Source organism: Galleria mellonella, unplaced genomic scaffold, assembly GCF_026898425.1.
Source record: "Galleria mellonella isolate WM207_F2 unplaced genomic scaffold, CSIRO_AGI_GalMel_v1 utg109, whole genome shotgun sequence".
NCBI lineage: Eukaryota > Metazoa > Arthropoda > Insecta > Lepidoptera > Pyralidae > Galleria > Galleria mellonella.
In genome coordinates, this window is record NW_026441972.1 from 2,024,556 (window position 1) to 2,049,429 (window position 24,874).

Sequence of the window (24,874 nt, forward strand, 5' to 3'; positions counted from 1 at the left end):
AATGTTCCTATTTCTATTAAATTTGGCATTAAATGACGCTGTGTAACATATAAAAAAGTTTGTTTAAGTTAAATTTACCACACATGAGTCCTCAGGAATGGCAACGCATGGGTGGTATCATGGGCGAAACAGTACACTCTGTTATGTCCATGGTACTGCCCATGTCTATAGGCGACGGTTACCACTTTCCATCAGGTGGACCTGATGGAAAGTGTTGTTTGTCATTCTAAGTTGTATAAAAAAAAAAAAAAAAAAAATTAAACGGTTTAATTTTAGTAGCTGAGCCCATGTTCAGCTTCTATTTAAATAACTCCATATGTAAATAATTAACTATTTACCTTATATATTGATTTACGTAAGAAAAACCACGGAAAACTGTTAGTCTATTCAAACAGTACATTTTCTGTAATTCAACACTTTAGTTTAGATTTTTTTTTGATACGTGAAAGTGGAATGGTAACCCCGCCTGCGCTAACGGGACACGCTGGCGGAGCACCAGTGAAGGGTGATAGATGAGAATGAAAACAGACCAGTTAGCCCATCATGATGAATTCATCAGGAATTAACCGTGATAGTTTCCAGGGAGAACCGCGAGGAGGTCGACCTGGTTGGGTACATTGCTAGCAATGGGATTCTCAGTCTCCATTACTAACAATCCCTTTCTCCCTCTCTAGTTTAGATTATAAACTCGTTAATCCGGACCATACCCTAATGCGAGCTGCGAACTTGTTTCAAGTAACAGAGAAAATGTTGGCTTAGTAGACTCAGATTTTTTTTAGTGGATGATAATGGAGTGGTAACCTCGCCCGCGCTATCGGTATACACTGGCGGGGCACCAGTGAGGGATGATAGGTGAGAATCAAAAGGCAGGTGAGTTAGCCCATCGTGATGAATAGGAATTCAGCACGTTGGTTTCCAGAGAGGATCACGGGGAGGTCGACCTGGTTTGGTATATTGCTAGCAATATATGTATATATATATATATATATATATATATATATATATATATATATATATATATATATATATATATATATATATATATATATATATATATATATATTGCTTGTGTATTTATATTGTTGATTTTTTTTACTTTTTTCAATATTTAAATTTTTTATTTCTTTTTATATAAATACCATGACATAACACTATATACTTTTTATTATAACATTGTGATTTGTTAATCTTTCCTGAGGACTCAGGTGTTATTCCTTGTCAAATAATAAATAAATAAACCGAAACACAATATATATATATATATATATATATATATATATATATATATATATATCAATATATATATATATCAATATATATATATATATATATCAATGCCATATCCAACACTTAAAGCTGAAACATGATCATACAAACATAGCTGAAAGGGAGGAGGGAAGGAATTGTTAGCGATGGGGACTAGTGGCACCATTATATCGACCTGACTTAGCAATTAGGTTAGGTCGAATTTCACGCGGTTCCCCCTGGAAATTATCTCGCTTAATTCCATGTGAATTCATCACGATGAGCTTACTGACCTGCTTTCATGCTCGCTTGTCATTTCTCACTGGTGCCTCGCCAGTGTATACCGATAGCGCGGAAAGGGTTAACATTGAATTTTAATTCTTTTAAATAAAATCTAGCTGCTTAGCAATAGAAACACGAGAGATATTTTTTATGCAACTTAGAATGGCAAACAAGCTGACGGCCCACCTGGTGGAAAGTGGAACGTGAACGTCGCCTATAAACATGAGCAGTACCATGGACATAACAGAGTATACTGTTTCGCCCATAATACCCCCCATGTATTGCCATTCCTGAGGACTCAGGTGTTATTCCTCTGTACCCAGTAAATTCACGCCATATCCCACCCTTCAAACCGAAACACAGCCATGCAAACACAACTGCTTCACGGTTGAAACACGAATGTGACAGAGGTACCCGAGCAATCGACTTTTGTACAAAGTCTCCCTCTGGTGTCTCCAATCGGTTGACTTGTGTGCCAAGTTTTTTCTTCCATAAAACCCTCAAACCAATGAGTTATCCTTTATTTTTGAAGGTGAAACAGCAAAAACCATTTGCACGTACATTTAAAATATATAAATCACGAAATGTACAAGGAACTCGTTTTTTATTAAAACTTCCGATCCGACCCTAAAGTTGGGGAAAAGGGTAGCATTGGCTTTATGGGATGGCCCGATATCGGTGTTTATGTACCGTTATAAACACATTGTATATGTTTGTCACTTCATATATAAAATAATATTTTATATATTAAGTATCTACGCTTAGTCCTTTCATCTTCTTATACCCTGTTTGTTTTTTATTAAGGACTTCTCGTCCTTAATAAAAAACAAATATATTTTTTTATTATTAATGCACTTAGATATTATATAATAAATTAATAATAGTTTTTAATAAATAAATAATAATTAATAAGATGTAAAAAATATATCGTATATTTTCATAATGATTGTAAATTATTAAGGAAATAAATAAAGCTATAATAATAATGATTTAAAGTGCGATAAATAATATATAAATATATATATTTTGCTCTGTAAAAGAAATAGAAATTTCAAATTAATTGTAATAAAAAAAAAAAAAACCGGTATTTTCAATCGTTACTGATTTAATATGGGACTAATACAGGACACTAACTAATATTATAAAAGTAAAAGTGAGTTTGTTTGTTCGTTACTTTATAACGCCGTAACGGCTTAACCAATCACTATGAAATTTGATATGCACTTATTGTATGGGATGAAAAAGGATATAGATACACTACTTTATACACAGATTAATAAACATATCTTGGTCATACAGACGAAGTCACGGATAAAAGCTGGCAATAGCAAAAACCCTATCTTGAAACAAAAAATGTCAATTAAATTTTTATATTAGGAAACAAGAAATGGAAGTATTTTCATACAAATAAATCTTCATTGATAACTCCCTATTTAAAAAAAAGGTGATAGATTTCAATACGTGTAAAAAGGAAACTACAATTGTGTAAATTAAAAATATAATTAAAGCATTTTTTTTTCATCCAAACAGCAGATTGGATTATTGTTCTATAAGGAACAGATTGCCAATTAGCAGACTAGAAAAAGAAAAAAAAAATTATGCATTAAATAAATTTATATTATGTATATTACATTTACACTATGCATATCATATTTACATTATGAATATTATATTTACATTATTAATTATTTAAATTTATATTAGAACTTATTTTTTATAACAAGGTACATTATAAATTGTATTACATATATTGTCAATGTTTTTATATTATTATTATTTACACATTAATACATTATTATTGAATAAAAATATTTTTAATACTTTTTAATTAATTATAATAATTTTTTTTTTACACTAAGACATAATATAAAAGAATGTAATCGAGTCAAGTATTATGTTTAAGATTAAAACATCACTTAGACGTCTAGATTTATTTGATTCTAGTGAATGTAATGCCTAGAATCAGATAACTGTTATAAACAGAATACTAAAAGACAGACAGATACCTTTAATAAATTAAATAAATAAATAAATAAGTGTCATAGATACGGCTAGACCAGCCAGATCATATCTCTGTGTAGTATAGATTAAAGTCGTTTTCCACCGTCTGTACACTTAGATCTATTAAACTACCAAACGGATTTTAATGTGTTTTTCATTTATGGAGAGAATGATTTAATGAGAAGGTTTATAGGTTTAATTGTATAGTTTAGTTCAGTTGCCAGCAAGAGATCGCTTTTAGCGATAAGGCTGCCCATTGTTTTCTCACTATGATCATTTCTTGTAATTGTTTGTATCTATAATAAGTTTACTATTGTAATCTTTTGGAGGAAACAATAAGGAGTATCGAACTATCTGTTACCTTCTTTTACCTAATTAGTTCTATCGAAGTTATTCCCTCGGCATTATGTTTACCATAAGTCCATCAGATGGCGACATTACAGCTTTTGTTGGATCGAATCTCATTTCCTTCAGCGTGTTCTCAGACGGTTCTACCCGGAATTTCGATAGAAATTTTACAATACATATGAAGGACTGCAGTTTAGCGAAGCGCATGCCTAGAAAAAAACATACATGTAAATAAATAATTTTCAAAGGTAAATTAACATTATTTTGGGATGATAAAATGATGATAAAATTATGAATTTTTCTCTTTGAGTGAGAGAATATATATATTATATTAGCCTTATGTTCCCGGCATAACATAGGCCACCCCTTCCTTTCCCGTGGGTATCGAAAAAACTGACAGCGGTTGCCAAGCCGCCTGCCAAGCGTAGCAACTACTGGCAAAACCCCCTCTAATAGGAGGCTTATGTTCAGCAGCGGACACTTAAAGGCTGATGTAATGATATTATATATATATATATATATATATATATATATATATATATATATATATATATATATATATATATATATATATATATATATATATATATATATATATATATATATATATATATATATATATATATATATATATTATATATATTTATTTATATATATATATATATATTTATATTCTCTCTCTCAAAGAGAAAAAAAATATGTTATGCATTAATGATACGAAACTGGTATATTTTTTTTATAGATTAATTTTTTTTCGACAAAACCTCTTAGGTCCATAAATATATATTCAAAATATGTATTTATATTTATTATGACTATTCCATTTATCCCAAAGTTTGTGTGAAAGAGGCTGCTTAGCAATAGGGACTTATTATAATTTATCTATTGTAATTTTTATTTTAGTATTTGGGGCAAAGTGCATTTAGATAAATACCATTATATTAGGTTTCTTGCTGAGTAGTGAGACAATAAATTTCTACTAACGGATTATATATACTATAGTCATATCATAGTAACCATTTATAATTGAATTAATGGTGGTAAACTCACCAATGCAATTCCTTGGGCCAACTCCGAATGGCATGTAGGCACAAGGATGCCTAGCAGCTGCATTTTCGGAATTAAATCTCTCAGGATCAAACACTTCTGGGTTTGCATAATATTTAGAATCATGGTGAATACCACGAGGTGAAATTAACACTATTTGGTTCTTTCTGATAACCACATCAGTGCCTGGGATTTTATAATCGCATTTAGCACGCCGTTGCAATGGCTCCACTAGAGAAAACAAACGGAGTGTCTCGTCGAATACCTTGCCTAAATAGGTCATATCTTTGATTGTATCGTAGGACAATTCGCCGTTATGCGTCTCGAGTACTTCATCTATTTCTTGATACACTTTTTCTTGAATGTGCGGATGTTTCGCCAAAAGATATAGCATGTAAGTCATTGTAGTGGCACTAGTTTCGTATCCTCCCGCGAAAAACGCAAAACACTGCGCGGCGATAACACTATCCGATATCTTCAAGTGCATTCTTTTCTCATCTATTTTCGTTGAGTGAATCTCTTTTTGTTTTCTCAATTGCAAAATTAAATCTACAAAATCGTTCCTCTCTGTGGGTTCGCCTTGTCTCTTCTTGATTACAATTTTTGTTAGTTTATAAAAGAAATTCGTGACGTATATAGAAAAAACTGACAAGTTCAACCTTTTGAATAAACGCGGATACATTAGAATCAGTTCGAATGCAAAGGTTCGGGTAAATATTTCACGGTCCACTCTAAATAAGGTCTGAATTAATGAATTCTTATCTGAAATATCAGTGATATCCATACCAAAGGCACATACTGCTATTGTGGACAACGTATATCTCTGTAGCAGATTGTAGATTTCGTTTTCCTTTTGATTATTCGTAGTAGTCTGGACGTATTTTATAAACTTGTCACCTTGTTCGATCATCATATGGATCATATTCTTTAATTTCCCAGATGAAAACAGCGGTGTGAAACGATTTCTGAGTATTCTCCAAGTATCAGCGTCAGCATGGAACAGATTTGTTCCCAAACCATCTTCACTGAACTCGAACCCACGATCGGAGAATTTGTCGAAATCTCTAATCATAATCTGTTTGATAATATCCAGGTCTCTGATCAGAAGAGTTGGGGTGGTCATTCTGTATAAACCGACGATATTCTCGTTTGGATACTGCTGGTAAATTTTAGTGATCGTCTCCCCATGATTTTCATATCTTAGTGCACTATTTTTGATGTTACCAAACAGTGGGATTGGTTTTGGTCCAACGATGCCTCTGTCCTTCCAATAATTGAACGTCCTTGTGAAGTAATAGTAAAGAGAACAGAGCACTGCTATGAGCACGAACGGTATGTATGTTAGCTCCATTGCTACCACTAGTTCTTGCTCGTTTGACTTCACATTCACTTATAAAGTTCTCTCGCGCTTTATATAAAAGTAAATACACTGCAATATCTCGAACGAAATGTTATCTACACTTTCCAAGAACATGTGGGGTATTTAATATGATTAATAAATTATACTGGAACTAAATCTTACTACAAATGATTATATGAAGGAACTACAGTACCAAATATTTTCCTGTACACAAGATATTATGAACACTGCCATATTAGAAACTGCACTGGTCGCTCATCGTGCGGTTGTTGTAGCCGAAGCCTAATCACAAAAAAAAAAACTACAGGCTGTTAAAAATTTTATTTATTTATTTAACTGTTTATTGCACCAAAAACATAAAAATAAACAACGACATATACACAATTGAATTAAAATAAAGTAGTATGGAGTACAGATCAAAAAATACATATAAAGGTACAAAAGGCGGTATTATCGTTAGGGCAATTTCTTACAGACAACCTTTGGTTAAAGGAGAACATATAGAAGTGGGCAGGTGGCGCAAGAGTGAATTAATATTTTTTACGTATAATGCACAAAAAAATCAAATACATATTTAGACTACGTACACATATAAATATATACATAGCACGCGCTAGGAAATATGACGAATCTAGTAAAACGAAATAAAGAAATTAAATTTTAATAAAGTAATATTTAATAATACTATATTAGTCAAAGATCTTGGAGATACATATTGGATTGTAATAAATAAAACAATATAAATGACAGATAAACACATAACTTTTATTAAACTTAAATTTATGCAAATTTGAACAGTCCTTTTTTTACGCTTCTATCGCCCATTCAAAATGTAATTCCATTTAATAAGAAAAGTCAAGTAAATTTATTTGTATTACTTACAGAAGACAATATTCGAGTGTTGGCAACCGTACGCATACTAATGGTAGCGGAATTAAACAAAATAATTGTAATCAACCAGTCAGGTCGACCTCTCCGTGGTCCTTCTTAAAACCATCGTGCTGAACTCCAGGTGTATTAATCATAATGGGCTAATTGACCTCCCTTTGATATGTGAGAAGGATATATGAGAAGGGAGGATTAATCCTCCCTTCTCATTCCTCACTGGTGCCCTGCCACCGTATGGTGTTAGCTCAAACAGGGTTACCATTCTATCATGCATTAAAAAAAACTTACTAAAACGACCTGTATATAAATTTCAATACTCACATAAAGCTTATTATAATAACATTCCATAACTGTACAAACACACACACACATACACACAATCACACACACAATCATAATCAGTAGTATTTGTACTCACTATACGAGTATATATGTAAGCATAAAAATTATTGACGTTGTGTGGGTAATATTAAATTTAAATAAAGAACATCCAACATAATTTTTAAAGACTACCCTCATATTGATAATATTAGTCTGTATCGGCGAATATGCAGTAATATATTGATATATAGACATATCTTTATATCAGCCTTTACCTATCCCCTGCTGAACATAAGCCTCCCCCTAGAGGGGGTTTTGCCAGTAGTTGCCACGCTTGGCAGGCGGACTGGCAATCGCCGTCAGGCTTTACAGATGTTTTAAGACGGACGGATGGTTTTTTCGATACCCATAGTAAAGTAATAAGAAAACTTGTACATTTAGTTTTATGTTATATTGTTTAAGTTTTTTAAGTTTTTTTTTATATGTATAATGAATAAAAAAAAAAAAATTATAGCCTTTAGTTTTCGTCATCAGACTTTGGGTACCTTACAGTTTTATAGTTTATGTCAAAACAATTTGTACGAGCCCAAAAATATGCTGGATTACGTAATTTACATTCGTTTCTATGGCGATTTACCTTCGTCATCATCATTATCAGCCATTCACTGTCTACCTTGAACATAAGCTTTCCCATTAAGGAGCCAGTCAGCAGCAGATATAATAAATTGCTGCTGGCTATATATAATAAATATCACAAAATCTAAAAAAAAGATTAAAGAAATGTAACTCTTTCTTTCCTTCTAAAATATTTAAAGATATAAAAAAAAAGTCCCATAAAAAAAGTCGACTTCAATTGAGACAAAATAAGTTATTTGGATTTAAAAACTATATTGCTGAATCAAGTTTAATAAAATTTCTATAAGACAAATCTGTAAGTAAATGCTTTCAGAAAATAAAAAAAAAGAATTTTCCAAATCGGTTAAGAAAAAAACGGAGTTATAAGGTTACAAACATGAGAAAAGATAGCCGAATTGCAAACCTTCTACTTTTTGAAGTCTATTAAAAATTATTAAAAATGTACCCAGCTTAAAAATTAGTAAACAGTATGAGTTTGGTAGCAAAACATAAAAGATTATTTCTAAAAAAAAAACATGAAATTAACACTAACAATTCTATACTAAGTGGCGAGAAATATTTTTATTTTTACACAACTTAGAATGGCAAACAAACTGACGGCCCACCTGATGGGAAGTAATAACCGTCGCCTATGATAATGAAAACATACTGTACATAAACTACATCTTACTAAAGTGTCTATTAAAAATAGAATACTTACACACACGTACAAACATACAGTTTCGTTATGTGTAACATTTAAATAATTACTTGAAGACTTAACACAATTAATTCTTAATTTATATATAATGTTTATTTAATTTATTTTTTATTGTATCGATAGTAGATAAAGGATATACAAATACTTGAATTTAGTTTACGGTTTATTTGTCAGGAAGACTACACACAAATCGTTTGATTGGGTACCTCTTGCCTACACGTGTTTAAATCGTGAAATAGCTGTGTTTATGCTGTTTTAGTATGAAAGATATGATATAGCAATGAAATTATGAGATATGATGATCTAAAACCTTAGTTCTTAGGAATGACAATGTATAAAGGACACCATGGGCATAGTTACGAGAACACTGTAATGAAATGAAACGAAATTAAATGAAATGACATGAACATGAGATGAACACGGGATGAACACGGAACGAATACGGAATGAACACGGGATGAACACGTAATGAACACGGGATGAACACGGGATGAACACGGAACGAATACGGAATGAACACGGGATGAACACGGAATGAACAAGAAAAGAACATGAAAATAACGCGGAATGAACATGGAATGAACTTGGAAATAACTTGAAATGAACACGAAATGAACATGAAATGAAATGAAGTTTATTTGCCAGAAACATTAATGATAAGTTTAAATGGTACCTATATATAAGAATGCAATAAATAAATACCTGAATGATTTCACTATTCAAGTCATTTTTAAAGATTCACACATTTTTTTTTTAACTATGTTTAACGTGTTGTTTATAACAACAGTTTAAAGAAAAGAACGATGATGACTAATTAAAAAATCACTAATTACAGTGTATTCAGTCTTATCAGCGTGATGTTGAACCGTAGTGATGTTACGATATTGATGATGAATATCGTTAAAAGAAATATTAGCGAGAAAATTGTAACTATTTTATAATGAGTTAAAGGGAATATATAGATATATTTTCTAAACATATTTTCTCTCAGCAATTATTACAAAGGTTGCCTGGAAGAGATAGTTTTTAACCATAAAGTCGCCCATATTTTTTTTGTCTCATTGAGATTATTTCATGTAATTGTTTATATTTATAATAAGTTTACTATTGTAATCTTTTGGAGGAAACAATAAAGAGTATATATCTGTTTATCTATTATTAATCTGCCCTCCCCCTTCATCAACAAAAGTAGTAATATATTTCTTTCCCTTTTATTTCTTTTCTCACTTTCCATTTAAACTTAAACTGTCTGGTTACTCAGTTTGAGTCATAGATTGTCTAATTTGGTCTTCTAATACAGTTAATTGTTTATTATAGTTATATTTATTTATTTATATATGTACTTATTTATGCATGTATATATTCTCTTGTTCAATATATTATGTATATGTTTATATTATTCTATTTATATGTTTATAATATATGAATATATTAAGTATTTTGATATTTCCTCAATTCAATAATGCACCACTTACTTATTTCGCGGTTTCCTCAATGGTTGACACTGACCGGTGTTAAGTTCGCCATTTGTGCATAGTTTCACTGTGCATTAAAATTTAAATAAATTAGTGGTAAACAAAGAGTGTTTAGAAAGGCCGAGTCGAATACTTGTTTGAGATCGTAGCTTCTGACTTCTGAGGCCGCCTTCTTACGCATAAAGGCATTTGACGTGACTTATCTGACGGTAGATTTACCTGACTAACATTTTTAAAAGGTACAAACATGAATTTAAAAAATTCAGAAGTTTAGGCTGACATTTGGGAATATTGGGACCTCTGATTCGCAATCAATACTTTAACAACATTAATACAAAAAATTAAAGTACAAAGTGAATAAAAGAAAGACGATGATATAGGACGATTTGAAACTAGGCAATGAAATATCATTGAACTATAATTCACAGTAATCAATAGGAATAATGGGTAATGTTAAGAAAATAACCGTTTTTTTTATATTAGACAAAAATATTTTTTTAGACTAAGAGATGGCGTTTAGAACTCTAAGGTCGCGTAAGAAAACTGTATTGTCTAAGGAAAAGGTAGCAACTAATGTCGTTATTAATCGAGTTATAAAAACTTTTAAAGAAAGAACAAAAGGTGCATCTACCTAATTTTTTGTGCTAACGACCGTATGGTCAGGTAAGGTACAAGTTAATATAAAAGGATACATTGATTAATAAAAAAATGCCTATTTGTCTTAAAATGATATGATAGAAATTCAACTATTTAAAAAAAATATATCGATATATTTGTCATATACATTATCAAGCTTATTGATAGTTACAGTATCAAAATTAAACACGAAATTTTAGATAGCATGTTCAAGATATACTGGTATTAATTTATTGTCGTGTTATCACGTATAGACGAATGGAGTTCATATGTGAATTTACACTCAAAGAGGTTAGAGCTAGTGACAGAAATGGAACTGATGTACATATCGCCAGTGCTCATAGCAGTGCTCTGTTCTCTTTACTATTACTTCACAAGGACGTTCAACTACTGGAAGGACAGAGGCATCGTTGGACCACAACCAATTCCATTATTCGGCAATGTTATAAAAGCTGCACTTCGATATGAAACTCATGGAGAACCGATCGCTAATCTTTACCATCAGTATCCAAATGAAAAAGTGGTTGGAATGTTCAGAATGACTGAACCTTATCTTTTAATCAAGGATTTGGACATCATCAAACAAATACTAATCAAAGATTTCGATAAATTTTCCGACCGTGGCGTCGAGCTAAGTGAAGAAGGTCTTGGAACAAATCTGTTTCATGCCGACACCGAGACTTGGAGTGTACTCAGAAGTCGTTTCACACCATTGTTTACATCTGGAAAATTAAAAAATATGATTCATCTGATGACCGAACGCGGAGACAAATTCATTAAATACGTTGAAAGCATCACAGAAAATCAAGCAGAACATCAAATCCACAGCCTAGTTCAAAAGTATACTATCTCTACAATAGCAGCGTGTGCCTTTGGTATGGACATTGACGATATTTCAGATAACAACCCAATGATTAAAATCCTGAATAGAATAGACCGTGAAGTGTTTTCTATAAATTTTGCATTCGAAATAATTTTGATGTATCCACGTCTACTCAAGAAACTGAATTTATCTGTGTTTCCTAAATATGTCACCAACTTCTTTTACAAATTAACAAACTCTATAATTAGTGAGAGAAAAGGCAAGCCCACAGAAAGGAGAGACTTTATGGATTTGATTTTAGAATTGAAGGAACAAAAAGAAATTCAGTCTACAAAAAAGTTTGAGAACGATATACAAATGCATTTGGAGATTTCTGAAAGTATCATTGCCGCGCAGTCTTTCGCATTTTATGCAGGAGGATACGAAACTAGTGCTACTACCATGACTTTCTTGTTGTATCTGTTAGCAATGAATCCGCACGTCCAAGAAAAACTACATCAGGAAATAGATAAAACATATGAGATCCATAATGGTGAATTGAGCTACGAAATAATAAAAAGTATGACCTATTTACATCAAGTGTTTGATGAGACGCTCCGTCTATTTCCTATAGTGGAACCATTACAACGACGTGCTAAAAACGACTACAAAATACCAGGCACTGATATTGTTATTGAGAAAGACAAAATAGTATTAATTTCACTTCGAGGTATTCATCATGATCCTAAATATTACCCTAATCCAGAAGTGTTTGATCCGGAGAGATTTAATGCAAAAAATTCAGCTGCGAGGCATCCTTGTGCATATATGCCATTCGGAGTTGGTCCAAGGAATTGTATTGGTAAGTTTATTATATTAAGAAATTATTTATACCATATATTAGTAGATACAGTAGGTATCAGAATTCTGTTTTTATTTTTTGTGAACGCTTCTCAAGGAACTTACTATAAGATGAAAACAATATATTAATATTTTAATTTAGATTCTGGCCTCGCAAACAAGTGACAAACCAATGCATAGCTATCGGTGGCGAATTCAAGAGATACAAAAAGGTAACGACATATATTGGACGTTGATGTTTTGTAATGTGAATCCAATTTGCATTACATTAATGCAAATTGGACTCTCTTTTTCGCGCTGAGTCTTTCATTTGAGCTATTGTGCGTATAAGTCGTGGCTACTACGCTCAGCTGATAGTTTAGCTCTATTCGCACATATCACAGATTTCACGGAGCGACTTCACTGTTCTGAAAATTCCTAAACGCTGAGAGGTCACAGCTTCACATTCCGGGACTCTCATACATCTAGAATTTAAACACGTCGCTGTCTTGTTGTATGTCATCTTCGTTCATAAGTTGTTAAAAAGTAAATATGTATATGTAAATTTAGTGCTTAATATTCGAATGCCATTTGATATGGTGAAACATAATGGACATCTTGTAAACTTGACAAATGCAACACCTTATCAACAATGTTTCTGGCAAATAAATTTCATTTCATTTCATTGTAACTCATTCTGTCTCACAGACTCGCTAGCGATATCAACTCTATTGATGAATTCCTTTGCCATTTATATAGAGGGTCCGATTTCTCTGATTTTATCCATTCTATTCCATTTTGCATAGCAAAATAAACGTGGTGCCAGTTACCAGTTATTGTTTGAGTTGCAACGATTTGTTTATTTTTTCCAGGCTTACGCTTCGCTAAGCTGCAGTCCAGCATATGCATTATCAAGTTCCTATCAAAATTCCGGGTAGAACCATCTGAGAACACGCTGAAGGAAATGAAGTTCGACCCAAAAAGGGTAGTGATGTCGCCATCTGACGGGATTTTGATAAACATACTGCCAAGAAAATACATTTGTAATAACTATTGGTTTTAATAAATACACAACGAAACCTAATTAACACTCCATTGAGATAGAGAGCTCTATCAAGGATTCTATAAGATTTGTTCAACTTAGAACGGAAAATACTACCACCACCTAACTAGCTAACAAGTTGTTAAACTAATCGCTGCATATATTGTTTAAGTGCAATAAAAAACATATATAAAATACTCGTAAGCTAATGGCCAACCTGGAAGATGAAATCGTGAAAATACACTATTCAAAAGCGTTTAAAATTAAATTTACTTGTAAATTACTTGTAATTTATTTGTAAAATAAATTTTATTTTTCCTAAGTGGACGAAGTCGCGGGATATCTAAAAATCTGTATATATTAACCGTTTACTTTGAAGACAAATCGTTTTTTAATTTTCCGCATTACAAACTGCACCTGCTTCATTTCGTTTCATATAAATCATGCATAAGGTATTTAATTTATTTATAATTGCTATTACTTTCAAAGTTTAAAGGTAAATTGTTTTTAACAGATGATTTATTTATTTAACACTTTATTAAACCATCATTACAAGATTTGTTGAACAATTTTCGATAAGCATAGTGTAGTACAAAAGGCGGTTTTATTGCAAAGCAATCTCTTCCAGACAACCTTTGGGTAGAAGGAATTAAAGCATAAATAGGTAGGTGGCGCGTTAAAAAGAATAGATCTGTAAAAATTATATAAAATAATAAATATCTGTGACAGCATAATCACTTACATATGGTTACACTTACAATGGAATGGTAACCCCACCTGCGTCATGAACATACGTGTTATGTGTGTAAGGGACGATTTTTGTATTTACGCTGGCGGTGTACCAGTGAGAGGTGAAGCTGAAGCAGGTCACGAACAAGTGAGGGTGAAGCTAGATCAATTGGCCTATAGTAACCAATTTTTTTTACAACATAGGGGCAAACGAGCGTACGGCTCATCTGATGGTAAATGACTACCGCTGCCCATCATCACCCACAACACTAACGGCATTGCAGGTGTGCTGCCGGTCTTTTAAAAAGGAACATGCTCTTTTTTTGATGGTTATGTTATCGTATCGGTACGAAAATACTCCTGCTGGAAGTTGATTTCAAAGAGTGGTTGTGCATGGAAGAAAGTGTCTAGAAAAATCGCACGGTGTAGGACCGCCACTCGTCCAGATGGATAAGCATTAACCATTTTGGTTTCCAAGGGAAATTGCGTAGAGGTCGACCTGCTAGGGTGTATTACTAGCAATGCGGCTGTTAAATCTCATCACTAATAATTCCTTTCCGCCCCGTAAGCGCAGGTTACTATCTCCCTTTACACACGCACAACGGCCCAAATGGGAGGCTAAGTGCGGAAAACAGAGTCTTTCTTACATCTCCCTTTACATGACCATCAGATTGTTTGCCATACCGAGTTGTATAGACATTATAGGAATATTCGTATTTAGGAGGAATAACTTGACCAAATGAATTTTTTTTTATACCACTGAGGTGTCAAACTAGCATACGGCCTACCTGATGATAAGCGGTTACCGTAGCCTATGAACACCTGCAATACCAGAGGTATTACGCGTGCATAAAAATAAATAAAATTGCCAAAATAATAATGAAGAAAAATAAATCTTTACCCCCTTTTGAAGAACCCCATGCTGTAGTCTCTTGGGAAAACCTCGACCTAAACCTAAACCTATTCCTGAGGATTTGGTAGAGGTGTTATTCCTCTGTACCATGTAATTTCACTGCCATATCCCACCCTTCAAATCGAAACACAGTCATGCAACAACAAACTTTACGGTAGAAACACGAATGGGACAGAGGTGCCCAAGCAATCGACTTTTGTATAAAGTCTCCCTCTGGTGTTTATTAATAAGTAGTAAGTAAGTAGTTTATTATCAGTATAATCAATTAATTAGTTTCGGGACCGCCCCACTATACTTACGCGCGCGTTGCCGACCCCTTTACTCCCTTTAGTTTACCAGAGGTATTACGCGCGCGGGATGAAGAAACCTCTTTACCCCCCTTTAGTTTGTAATATTGTAAATAGTAATCAATTTATTAGTTTCGGGACCGCCCCACTATACTTGTTTACCGGCATCCCTACGTCATATAATGACGAAACTAATAGGAACATTATTCATGAGGTCATCACATAGTTCCTGCGAAATTAATTGGATGAAGCCCGAAGAAGAATATCGAAAACCGATATCAATAACAAGTTTATTTTGAAGAGATTTCCGAAAATTTTTGTACTTTTTCAAAAGTAAGAGTGTGGCTAGAATAGTTGGTTTCTGTAGCATTTAATAAAAAGATAGTCATGGCATGTTGAAATCAATGTTATTTTTCTATAATACATAGAATTTACCAGAGGGAGACTTTGTACAAAAGTCGATTGCTCGGGTACCTCTGTCCCATTCGTGTTTCAACCGTGAAGCAGTTGTGTTTGCATGGCTGTGTTTCGGTTTGAAGGGTGGGATATGGCGTGAATTTACTGGGTACAGAGGAATAACACCTGAGCCTTCAGGAATGACAACGCATGGGGGGTATCATGAGCGAAACAGTATACTCTATTATGTTCATGGTACTGCTCATGTCTATAGGCGACGGTTACCACTTTCTATCAGGTGAGCCGTCAGCTTGTTTGCCATTCTAAGTTGTATAAAAAAAAAGAATAGTAAACAAGTTGGACTCCCACTTGATACAAAGTGATAACCGTTGCCCACAGACGTGAACATCATAGAATGGAGTTTAATGCCTACTGTACCCCTCATTGTGTTGCCATTCCCGAGGAATATAGTGTTACGAATCTGTACCGTGTAATTTTGATACCATTTAATTCTATAAACCAGAACACAGCCATGTTTCACAGCAGCGGACTTGATTTGTTTAATAACTCTTATGTTGTTTTCCAGTCTGTACCGATACAAATTTATAATTGCAAAATCGACTTTAGTTGCAAAAAGCAGCAATTGAGTTTCTCACATGTTCTTCTCAGCTGAAAATACATTCCGAATGGGCGGTGGAATCGTAAAAAAATGACTATTCAAAAATACTTGAATAAAAAATATTCATAATTATTTTATGCTAATGAAAACGAATTAATTATATTGTATTAACGATTCAAGTATTGTCATGGAAGTTGGCGTACTCTCACTACATATTTGGCATTAAGATGGACATAGATATAACAATAGGCTACTTTTTATCCTGGTCAGTCAACGTGTCCCTGTCATGTAGATAAAGCTTGGGTAAAGCTAGTAAACAATGAATATATCAATAACACAATGTCGTTGAAACTATAAATCATATTACATATTGTTTTTATAAAAAAAATGTACATTAGCCATTAATTAAAGATATCATACCTCAAATACCTACTTGTTGAACGTAGATAAAGTTTTTAAGTTATCATAAAGTATTTATATAACATGCTAAATCAAATAACGTCATTAGTGAATCTATATTCGAGCAGGCAAGAACTAGTGATAACAATGGAATCGATGTACATATCGCTAGTGTTTATAGCAGTCCTCTATTCTCTTTACTATTACTTCACAAGGACTTTCAACTACTGGAAGACCAGAGGCGTCGTTGGACCAGAACCAATTCCTTTATTCGGTAACAACATATACAGTGCACTTCGATATAAAAGTTATGGAGAAGCCGCAGCCGATGTTTACCACCAGTTTCCAAATGAGAAGATAGTTGGAATATACAGAATGACCGCACCTACACTTTTAATCAGAGATCTGGATATCATCAAACACATTATGATCAAAGATTTCGATCAGTTCTCCGATCGTGGAGTGGAATTAAGTAAGGAAGGCCTTGGTGAAAATTTGTTTCATGCTGACACTGATACTTGGAGAGCACTCAGAAATCGTTTCACCCCATTGTTTACGTCGGGTAAATTGAAGAATATGATTTATTTGATGACCGAACGTGGTGACCAGTTCATTAAATACGTCGAGAGTATTACAGAGAAGCAAATAGAACATAAAATTCACCCCCTTGTACAAAGATATACCTTATCTACTATTGCAGCCTGTGCCTTTGGTATGGATATCGATGATATTACAGACAATAATCCGATTATTAAAACACTATATAGAATAGACCATGAAATATTCACTTTAAATGTTGCATTTGAAGTGGTTTTAATGTATCCAACTTTGTTCAAAAAGTTGAATTTGTCTTTTTTCCCCAAATATGTCACCGAATTTTTTCATAAGTTGACAAGCTCGGTAATCAGAGAAAGACAAGGCAAGCCCACTGATAGAAAAGATTTTATGGATTTAATTTTAGAATTGAGAAACCAGAAAGAAATTCAGTTTACAAAAAAGAACGGGATCGATGAAAAAATGTATTTAGAGATTTCTGAAAATGTTATTGCCGCGCAGTCTTTTATATTTTTCGCAGGAGGATATGAAACTAGTGCTACTACCATGACCTATATGCTATATCTGTTAGCTAAAAATCCCCATATTCAAGATAAATTACACCAAGAAATAGATAAAATACTTGAGAACCACGACGGACAATTGACTTATGAGACAATCCAAGATATGGCTTATTTACGGCAAGTGTTCGATGAGACGCTCCGTTTATTTCCTCTAGTGGAACCATTGCAACGATGTGCTAAAAGCGAGTACAAAATCCCTGGCACTGATATTGATATTGAGAAAGATCAAATAGTGTTAGCTTCAGCTCGTGGTATTCATTATGATCCAAAATACTACCCTAACCCAGAAGTATTCGATCCGGAGAGATTCAATGCTGAAAATGCAGCCGCAAGGCATCCTTGTGCATATATGCCATTCGGAATTGGCCCAAGAAATTGCATTGGTGAGTTTTAGTCGTTAATATCTAAGAAAATACGTGTAGATAGAAATATAAATTTTTGCTTTTATTTGTTCTAGAGATTGTTAACATTTTAATAGCTCTGATTATTCTGTTTTTGGATTAGTGTGAATATATAGATAGATCAGAAGAGTTGGCTGTTTACAAACAAGAATTTGAAAAATTCTTGATAATTTCTGTTTTAAAATTTTTTTGAGATATTCTTTATTCTATTTGCAGTTGTTAAGATAACATAAAAATGTTGGCCTCATATTAATTTTGTGACGGTTGAGTTTTCTTTGGGGAACAGATCCTGTTTAATGCAAAACAAAATTTAAAAGTTTTAAAATTCTTAAATGATAAAAAAAAACATACAGTAATATATACTCGAGATTAGATTAAACGAGCTCTCTCAAGGAGGAGGCTTATGTTCAGCAGTGGACAGGTAACAGCTTATATGATGATAAGGTGTAAATTATTTGTGAGTTAAATTTCGCATTTTTAAGTAAAAGAATATTTAAATATGTATCTACGAAACGTCTCGTTGTTTATAGGTATTTTGATAATTTTTTTGAGTTGCAGTGTTATTACATCATATGAAAAAAAAAAAATTTTGTGTTCTTTTCTTTTTAAGGTATGCGCTTCGCCAAGATGCAGTCCAGCATATGTATTATCAAGTTCTTATCAAAATTCCGGGTAGAACCGTCTGAGAACACGCTGAAGGAAATGAAGTTCAACCCAAAAAGAGCTGTCATGTCGCCATCTGACGGGATTTTGTTGAATATAGTGCGGAGGAAGTAGATTTGTAACTTTCAGTATTAAAATTTAATATTTTAAATGCATGAAATATATTGAAAATTTTTAAGTTTGTTGTTTACTTTAATTTGGCAGGTAAGATAGATTTATCCTCTGTTATGAACCTTAATAATTTTAAAGGGCTAAATTACGTTTACCAAATTAGTTAGTTACAAAATAAAACAAATCAGTAACAAGAAACATATATAGATATAAAAGCAAAGAAGATTTATCTTATCTTATTGAAATATCGTTCATCATTGATGAATTAGCAATTGTAGCGAAGAATAATAAAGAGATAAGGTATTAGTCTATTTTAATTGAATTTATTGAAAATGTAAACCAACGAATAATTTGACCAACTATAAGATACTGCTGATATATAATTCAAATATATAAATATTTATTTTAAAAACTTGATTTATTATTCATTTCATTTAGAGAGTGTTCCTGTGATAATTTCAATTAAATTCTAACTTATTGTTTAGGTTCTATTAAAACATCAATATGTACAGAAATTGAAAAGAAAAGTATAGATGTAAAATACGATAAAAAAAATACAAGGAAATAAAGATAATAATAAAAAAAGATTTCACAAACCGTGTGAAAACCTCTTCATGGGTATAGACCAAGGATGCCTAAAAGAAAGTAGTCTCTTTTTTCATTTAAAAGTTTCCTCTTGTCGGTGCAACTAATTCATGCATCTTCCTCCGGCCAGTTCTATCCCAGGTCATATCCTTGACTTCCCTATACGACATGACACCTAGTGTTTCTTTTATCTGTCCCATGTCTTCGGTCTTTCTCTTTTTCTTTTGCCCTCTATTTTTCCCTCTACTATGCTCTTAAAAGAAAGTAGTAAGTGGAAATAAATCAAGGAAGTAAATAAAAAAATATTCTAAGACAAGAACGTTGATGATTGTCTAATGTTTATAATATAGACCAACATCGTACGTGATATGGTTGGTCACGTATTTATCACTGCATCATGTATTGGCTTGATGACAATAAGTTGCAAATTCGATTCTCATTTAGGACAATTTAGAAAACGTTACTAGACGGAGCTTGGTATCGTGTGTTACCTGTGACGGAATGAACTGTTAGAATATGATGAAATAATGATTTATATGATTGAAATAATGATGAAACGATAGCGTTGATAACAGATTGGATCATTGTTATTACTTAAAGTATTATGAATGCCATTACTATTGTCAATGCTGTTATTGTAGTAATAAAAAGAAAAAGGCAATTTACGGACGTAATAGTAAATTGCAGTGAGTCAAAGGATGTAGGTGGCTCAGGACCGTTCTTTATGGCAGTCTATGGGGGAGGCTTATGTCCAGCAGTAGACGGATAATGGCTGAAATGACGATGATGATGGATATATTGGTAAATTAGCGTCCAAATAAAACTTGCATACACTTCTGCGTAAACGATAAACACTAGCTAAACTATTAATTTTTATTGTTTTATTTCCTTCATCTCTTTTTAAATATTTGACATATATATAAATGGAATAAACAATTGCTACTTTTGTCTTCGTAATTTTAAATGTTTGTAATTTTTATCGCTTTCTTCTCAGAGTACAATCTGTCTTCTCTAAAAAAACTTGATGTCACGCAGTTCATACACCAGACATACAATTCATTAGCGCCTAATGGAATAGAAATTATAAATAAACAAGTGTTATTTTAATTTACAAAATATTACGTCTTTATTTACAAAAATCATATTTACAATATAAAGTTAATACTTAAAAAAATACTTCTATTAAACTTATTTATAAAATGCTGACATGTTTCCTTTTTTAATTTCAAACTGGATTCTTACGAAGTTAACACCTTTGAACTATGTTCACCAATAATCCATCAGATGGTGTTAAAACTCCTCTCATCGGATCGAAGTGCATTTCCTTTAGTGTATTCTCTGATGGTTCTACCCGGAATTTCGATAGAAGCTTGATGATACATATGCTGGACTGCACTTTAGCGAAGCGCATGCCTGCAAAGAACATTGAAATAATTTTTTATTGCATAACTGATAATAAACTGTATCTAGATGTAAAAAAATTTATAGACCGTCAATAAATATAAATACATTTAATGAACAATGGCACTATCAATAAAGTGGACTGTGAGTTCTCTGATGCACAAAAAAGACTTAAACGGAATGTTCCTTAAAAAGATAAACTATTTATATACTTGAGATATAGATGACCACTTTCCGTCAAGGTTCTTAGGGTGCAGGTAAAGAGAACAAAATGCCAACGTCCACTAAACATTTAGACCATCCCTTTTTTTCCTGTGGGTGTCGTAAGAGGCAACATAGGGAGGGCGAGAGATGAGCAGCAGCGTCCCTCTTAAAACATCTCCGAAACCTAACTGATGTTGCCAATCCGCCTATTAAGCAGGGCAACTACAACTAAAACCCCCTTTATGGGGAGAGGCCTATGTTCAGCAGTGGACAGTTAAAGGCTTATATTAAAATAAAATGACGATGACTGGGTATTAAAGATATACTTACCAATACAATTTCTTGGACCCAATCCGAATGGCAAATAAGCACAAGGATGCCTTGTACCTACAACTTCAGGATTGAATCTTTCCGGGTCAAACACTTCTGGGTTTGGATAATACTTAGGATCGTGATGAATACCAAGCGGTGAAATCAACACTATTTGATCTTTTGAAATAACAATATCTGTGCCAGGGATTTTGTAATCACTTTGTGCACATCGTTGTAATTGACTCACTATTGGAAACATTCGGAGAGTTTCGTCGAATATTTTAGATAAATAAGTCATATCTTGAATTGCGTCGTAGGTCAATTCACCGTTATGTTTCTCGAGTGTCTTATCTATTTCTTGATGTAATTTCTCTTGAATATGAGGATTTTTCGCTAACAGATACAGCACATAGCTCATGGTAGTAGCACTAGTTTCGTATCCTGCTGCGAAAAATATAAAAGACTGCGCGGCGATAACACTTTCAGTAATCTCCACGTGAGTTTGTTTATCACTATCGTTCTTTTTTGTTGAGTGAATTTCCTTCTGTTCTCTAAGTTCTAAAATCAAATCCATAAAGTCTTTCCTATTCGTGGGCTTGCCTTGCCTTTCGTCGATTATTGTTTTTGTTAATTTATAAAAAAAGTCAATCACATATTTAGGAAAGAAGGACATATTCAGTTTCTTGAGCAATCGTGGATACATGAGAATAAATTCAAAGCTATACCTTATCGTGAACAGTTCACGGTCTATTCTATATAACGTTTTAATTACAGGATTGTTGTCTGAAATATCGTCAATATCCATGCCGAACGCACACGCTGCTATTGTAGACATAGTGTACCTCTGGACAAGGGAATGGACTTTGTGTTCGGCTTTATCCTTTGTAATGCACTCAACATATTTAATGAACCGATCGCCCCGTTCGGTCATCAATTTAACCATATTTTTTAATTTACCCGACGTAAACAATGGCGTGAAACGATTTCTGAGTACTCTCCAAGTATTAGTCTCAGCGTGAAACAAATTCTCACCAAGGCCTTTCTTATTGAGCTCGACTCCACGATCGGAGAATTGGTCAAAGTCTTTAATCACAACGTGTTTGATGATATCCAAATCTCTGATTAGAAGTGTAGGACTCGTCATTGTGAATATACCGACGAGTTTCTGGTTTGGGTATTCATGGTATATCCTAGCAACTGTTTCGCCAATGTTTTCATAGCGAAATGTACTGTTTTTCAAATTACCGAATAGCGGAATTGGTTCTGGTCCAACGATGCCTCTCTCCTTCCAGTAGTTAAAAGTCCTTGTGAAGTAATAGTAAAGAGAATAGAGCAGTGCAATGAGCACGAGCGGTATGTAAATTATATCCATCGTTGACACAAGTTCTTGCCCGTTTGAATCTATATACAACAATAATAGTCGTTCATGTAGCGCGTTATATAAATACATTCTGATATCTTATATGTACGTATACGTTATCTTGATGCCTCAAATCCATTTATGAAATTGATTGTTTTGCATGATTCATTGTTTTTGTAATAATAAATAATTAAGATTTTTTTTTAAATACAAATATTTATGTGTATATAATTAAATATTTAGGTAACACTGTAAGCGTAAGCTGTTAGAATATAATAAAATTTTAATAAAAACTTAATAGAAATGGCATTATTCAACTAATCGTAGATATATCCATGTCTTTTTGTTAATTTTTACCAATATTATAAATGTGAAAATTCGTAATGATATTTAGGAATTAATTATTCAAGTTTAGCAATCCAAAGAGGCAATGCTGCCAGCATCTTGGGTACGCTGCCTCGGTGTGGTGCATTGGGAGATTACTTATAATTAGTATCTAATATTATTTAAGACATTGTATATAAATTTAAGATGATATGTAATAAATTTGACATTAAAAAAAATATTTAACCGGACGTTGGACGGATTTTACTGAACTTTTGGTACACGGATAGAGGATGTCATAGATAGAGGGAGTCATTGTTTTAGTATCTGCTATTAAAATTGCTAGATACTTACACGTGAAAGTTTCTAAAGATGCCCTTATGTTGACGACCAATATGTGTTAATGCCAGTTTCAATTAAATTAAGGACACAGTCTGTATTTCAGGTCATAATAATACAAGTCAATAAAACAAAAAATATTAAGTTTACCAAGTCCCTACAATTACCACAAAGCCATGAGATATAGCTACTTCTACTGGGATAGGGGATTTTTAGTTATAAGAACTCAAATTAAGAGAAATGCATTATATCAAGTTGTCGTGGTCCAGTCTGGAGACGATAGTAGTCAATTTCTAGTGAATTCACGATGAGCTTACCTGACTTTATGATCACCTAATATTTTCTACTGGTACCTTGTTTGCATAAATCATTAGTGTAGGTGGGGTCATTGTACTATTTTTAACCGACTTCAAAAAGAAAGTTCTAAATTCCGTTGTATTTTTTATGTTTGTGACCTCATAATTCAGTCAGTTATAAACCGAATTGGATTTTTTTTTTTATCTGAAAGAATACATTTACAGATTGGCCTAGGCGTAGTTAAAATAGTTGGTATTCTCACAATTGAATTCCGTTCATTTTGTGTGACACAATATTTAATTATATTAATTAAAAATATATCCTACTATTATATATTTGATTTAGTTAATAGAGGACAAGATTATTTACCTTATATATATATATATATATATACTTCAAATTTCATTTTATCCCAGATTAATACATGCAGTTTTATTCCATTTCTTCACGTGAACAAAACCGCGAGTCACAGCTAGTCAATAACCTAGCAACATTAACCTCTAAATCTGTGTTCTATCTCTGTTTACATGGCGTAGATAAAAACATCAATAATGTTAACTCATTACACTTCAGCGTAAAAATGTTGATAAATAAGGAAACCGCGCCGAGCGAATATCAAAATACCACAAGCAAATGATTGTAAGCATGATTCGCAAGTTTATAAATTTTTTATCGATTTATACGTATCAAGAATTAATTATTAACATGATTAATAAACAGTCATACTTATATGAATACATATAATGCGTGTATTATATAAAATAGGTACTTTGAGTAACAAATTTTGGTCTTA

At 32.8% G+C, this 24,874-nt stretch overlaps 4 protein-coding genes across 5 annotated transcripts in view; 1 reads left to right on the forward strand and 3 right to left on the reverse strand.

Annotated features, from left to right (window-relative positions):
• Positions 1 to 24,874, reverse strand: part of LOC113523095 (inactive dipeptidyl peptidase 10) — a 329,346-nt gene that overhangs the window by 87,191 nt on the left and 217,281 nt on the right. The window lies entirely within an intron of this gene.
• Positions 3,009 to 6,330, reverse strand: LOC113519201 (cytochrome P450 6B6-like). The gene is made up of 2 exons (XM_031911993.2): positions 4,927 to 6,330; positions 3,009 to 4,085 (listed from the first exon to the last, which is right to left on the reverse strand). The coding sequence occupies exons 1-2, from the start codon at positions 6,272 to 6,274 to the stop codon at positions 3,919 to 3,921; spliced, it is 1,515 nt and encodes a 504-aa protein (XP_031767853.2). The 5' UTR covers positions 6,275 to 6,330; the 3' UTR covers positions 3,009 to 3,918.
• LOC113519195 (cytochrome P450 6B2-like) lies at positions 11,173 to 14,007 on the forward strand. The gene is made up of 2 exons (XM_026904249.3): positions 11,173 to 12,603; positions 13,454 to 14,007. The coding sequence occupies exons 1-2, from the start codon at positions 11,250 to 11,252 to the stop codon at positions 13,642 to 13,644; spliced, it is 1,545 nt and encodes a 514-aa protein (XP_026760050.2). The 5' UTR covers positions 11,173 to 11,249; the 3' UTR covers positions 13,645 to 14,007.
• LOC113519197 (cytochrome P450 6B5-like) lies at positions 21,019 to 23,186 on the reverse strand. Its single transcript, XM_026904251.3, has 2 exons — positions 21,780 to 23,186; positions 21,019 to 21,257 (listed from the first exon to the last, which is right to left on the reverse strand). Exons 1-2 carry the CDS (start codon positions 23,131 to 23,133, stop codon positions 21,091 to 21,093), a joined length of 1,521 nt encoding a protein of 506 aa, XP_026760052.2. The 5' UTR covers positions 23,134 to 23,186; the 3' UTR covers positions 21,019 to 21,090.

Excerpts from the sequence above, each read along its gene's own strand:
- LOC113519197 (XM_026904251.3), bottom strand. The coding sequence starts at position 23,133 with ATGGATATAATTTACATACCGCTCGTGCTCATTGCACTGCTCTATTCT. Across the intron at positions 21,258-21,779 it reads GGGTCCAAGAAATTGTATTG|GCATGCGCTTCGCTAAAGTG; the intron begins GTAAGTATATCT and ends TGTTCTTTGCAG.
- LOC113519195 (XM_026904249.3), top strand. The coding sequence starts at position 11,250 with ATGGAACTGATGTACATATCGCCAGTGCTCATAGCAGTGCTCTGTTCT. Across the intron at positions 12,604-13,453 it reads TGGTCCAAGGAATTGTATTG|GCTTACGCTTCGCTAAGCTG; the intron begins GTAAGTTTATTA and ends TATTTTTTCCAG.
- LOC113519201 (XM_031911993.2), bottom strand. The coding sequence starts at position 6,274 with ATGGAGCTAACATACATACCGTTCGTGCTCATAGCAGTGCTCTGTTCT. Across the intron at positions 4,086-4,926 it reads TGGCCCAAGGAATTGCATTG|GCATGCGCTTCGCTAAACTG; the intron begins GTGAGTTTACCA and ends GTTTTTTTCTAG.